Raw genomic sequence first — 3,156 nt, 5'->3', positions numbered from 1 at the left:
ACCTCCCGGCCACCGCAGCCTTGACCTGCTGGACTCCAGCAATCCTTCCGCCTCAGCCTTCCAAGGAGCTGGAACTACAGTCCTGCACCACCACGCCTGGCTAATTTTTGATTTATTATAGAGATGAGGGCTCGCCAAGTTGCCCGGGCTGGTCTCGAACCCACGGGCCTAGGCAACCCACTCACCTCGGCCTCCCAAAGTGCTGGGATGACAGAGTGAGCCACCAAGCCTGGTCCACCAAGCGTTTTCAAGTGGTCACACTGCAGGCTGGAGAGGGCCTGGAGGGCCAAGGGGGTCCCGCAGGCCCTGGTGGGAGAGGCAGAGACTGAAAGGTGGGTGGAGCTGTCAGGCCTCATGATGGATGGGCTTGGGGGAGGACTGGGGTGTCCCCCCCCGGGCTGTGGCCACCGCAAATGCCCTGGCGCACGTGCCAGACCCTCCCAGGTCGCCCCCTGGCCGGCGGGAGGGTCAGCTCATGGCCCCAGCTCCAGAGGGGATAGCCCAGCGGGAACAGCGACCACCCAAGTCCACCTGGCCAGCACACAGCAGGGAGGGCAGCCCCGGCCTATTCGCCACTGCCAGGTGCTTGCTCTCCACGACCCCCATCATGGCCGGACACTGCCCACCACTGCCCGCTAACGCCCACCACTGCTGGACACTTTCCACCAATGCCCAGGGCTGCCCACCACTCCCCGCCACCACCTGTCGCCGCCAGCCACTGCTGGCCAAACTTCTTGCTACCAAGAACTTTGTCATTTTCCTCCCATTTCTGCCCCTCCGTTGTCCCAGCCCGAGCCAGGCTCCGGGTAGAGAGCAGGGGCCCGCTGCAGGGGCCTCAGTGGCTTGGCAGGAGGAGCTGGGGACCCCGTGGTGGGTGGCCGGGCCCCACCCACAGCCTCGCCCACCCTAAGTGGACGGGGACCCCTCCTTCTCTTGCAGTGGGACCTGGTATGCAGTTCCCAGAGCCTGAAGCCCCTGGCTCAGTCTCTCTTCATGTTTGGCAACCTGGTGGGCTCCTCCTTCTGGGGCCTCCTCTCCTGCCGGTGAGTGGCCACTTCCGGTGCCCCCAAAGCAGAGTCGCACATGCGGAAATGTCAGGCAGACATCAGCATCCCCTTAGCGGGGGCCCCCTAATCTGACTGCCACCCACCAGGCTCCAGAGGGCGGCAACCCCTGGAGCCTGACTCTGAACCTCATGCCAAGTTAGCCTGGGTGAGGAGAAGCCGGTCGTCCACTAGCGTGCCACACTTATTGAGCACTTACTGTATACCAGGTGCTATGCAGCCCCTGCCCTCGGGGTGCTGACTGTCCCCTGGGGGGGACAGACCCTCTCTCTTTTAACTCCAGGTACACAACATGCCATGAAATAGAAATACAAGCTGGGCTCGGTGGCTCAGCCTGTCATCCCAGCACTTTGGGAGACCGAGGCGAGTGGATTGCCTGAGCCCACAGGTTCGAGACCCACTCGGGCACCTTGGCCAGACCTCGTCTCTACAATCAATCAAAAATTAGCCGGGCATGGTGGCGCATGCCTGTAGTTCCAGCTCCTTAGATGGCTGAGGCGGAAGGATCGCCAGAGCCCAGCAGGTTGAGGCTGCGGTGGCCATGAGCGTGCCACGGCACTCCAGCCTGGGTGACAGAGTGAGACTCGGACTCAGAAAGAAAAAGAAATAGAAATACAGGGGCCACAGGGGCAGGGACGGGGCCAGACCCCACCTGAGGTCGTAGGAGGGCTCCTTCTCCCAGGGTCTCTCTCTCACAGCGCTGGGCTCATTCGGGGATTCCCTGTGTCCCCCCAGGCCCATGGGGAGTTGGGAACTGTGCCCAGTGCCCGGCTCAGCACAGGCCACCACACGACAGCCACCAGCGCAGGCCCTGGGTCCAAATCCCAGCCTCATCCTAGGAGGCGGGTCTCTTCCCTTCCCCGTGCCTCAGTTTCTCCCATCCGTGGGGACTCTGGCATGGCCCGTGCAGGTGTTTGAGGATGAAACGGGTGTCCTGTCCCGGGCACTGCTCAGATGGGCGAGGCTGCCCCAAGTGTCTACTCTCTTGAGTTGCCCTAAATGCAGCCCGTGGTTCGGACCCCGCCGGCCCGGAGGCCACACAGACGTGGCACGGGACAAGGGCTTGGCTGCGCCTGTGGTGCACAGACAAGGGCAGCTCAGCTTGCCCGAGGTCTTGGCCTCCACCCTGCCCTCCCTCGCTCAGAGTCTTGATTTCCACACCAGCTCTATGCACTTTATGAATACCCCTGTGTTACAGATGGGGAAACTGAGGCTCCCACGCCCAGGGTCACCCAGGAAGGGCAGGGCCGAACTCGGACCCGGGCAAGGGATCCCAAAGCCTGAGGTTTTTTTTTTTTGAGCCAGGGTCTCCCTCTGTCACCCAGGCTGGAGTGCAGGGGCACGATCACGGTTCACCCCAGCCTCCACTCCTGGGCTCAGGCGATCCTCCCACCTCGGGGGGCGTATGCCTCCACACCCAGTTAATTTTTGGATTTTTTTTTTTTAACAAAGCCGTCTGTATAAAAAGGTCTCACCATGTGGCCCAAACTGGTCTTGAACTCCTGGGCTCAAGTGATCCTCCTACCTCGGCCTCTCAAAGTGCTGGGATGACAGGCATGAGCCACCATTCCTGATCTAAATCCTGAGTTCTTGACCTCGAGGCTGTCCTGACCCCCGATATAACAAAAGCACTCTGGACGCACCCCTAGAATCTGCGAGTCGCCCGCACTGGCTTTGGGGGAAGCCCTGGGAGGCCGTCGCCCACCCCCCCGCGGTTCTCAGGGCCCCTCCAGGCCCCATGTGCTTGTCTCCGGCCGCAGGTTCGGGAGGAAGCCCATACTGAACTGGTGCTATCTGCAGATAGCTGCCACGGGCACCAGCGCCATCTTCGCCCCGTCCTTCCCGGTCTACTGCGTGCTGCGGTTCCTGAACGCCTTTGCGCTGACGGGCGTCCTTATGACCTCGATGGTCCTGAGTGAGTCCCTGGCCCGCCTGGTCCCGCCACAGGGTGGATAGGATGGGTCCCCGGGCACCGCGCGTGGCCTCACACGTGTGTCTCTGCGTCGCCCTCAGTGGTGGAGTGGACGGCGACGCACCGGAGGGCTTTCACCTTGACGGTGCTAGGATGCGCCAACAGCATGGGCCAGATGGC

General features: G+C 62.4%; 1 protein-coding gene across 1 annotated transcript in view; it reads left to right on the top strand.

The window, feature by feature from the left end:
* SLC22A11 (solute carrier family 22 member 11) overlaps positions 1 to 3,156 on the top strand; it is a 17,682-nt gene that overhangs the window by 1,812 nt on the left and 12,714 nt on the right. The window contains exons 2-4 of the mRNA XM_008051162.1: positions 940 to 1,043; positions 2,825 to 2,979; positions 3,078 to 3,154. Of these exons, the coding sequence (XP_008049353.1) occupies positions 940 to 1,043; positions 2,825 to 2,979; positions 3,078 to 3,154 (336 nt within the window). The remainder of the gene's footprint in view (positions 1 to 939; positions 1,044 to 2,824; positions 2,980 to 3,077; positions 3,155 to 3,156) is intronic.

This window comes from Carlito syrichta, unplaced genomic scaffold (genome assembly GCF_000164805.1).
Source record: "Carlito syrichta isolate Samal-C Ts95f unplaced genomic scaffold, Tarsius_syrichta-2.0.1 Scaffold169001, whole genome shotgun sequence".
Lineage (NCBI taxonomy): Eukaryota > Metazoa > Chordata > Mammalia > Primates > Tarsiidae > Carlito > Carlito syrichta.
Note: the sequence above shows the minus strand (reverse complement) of the source record. Positions and strands in the feature narration are given on the sequence as shown.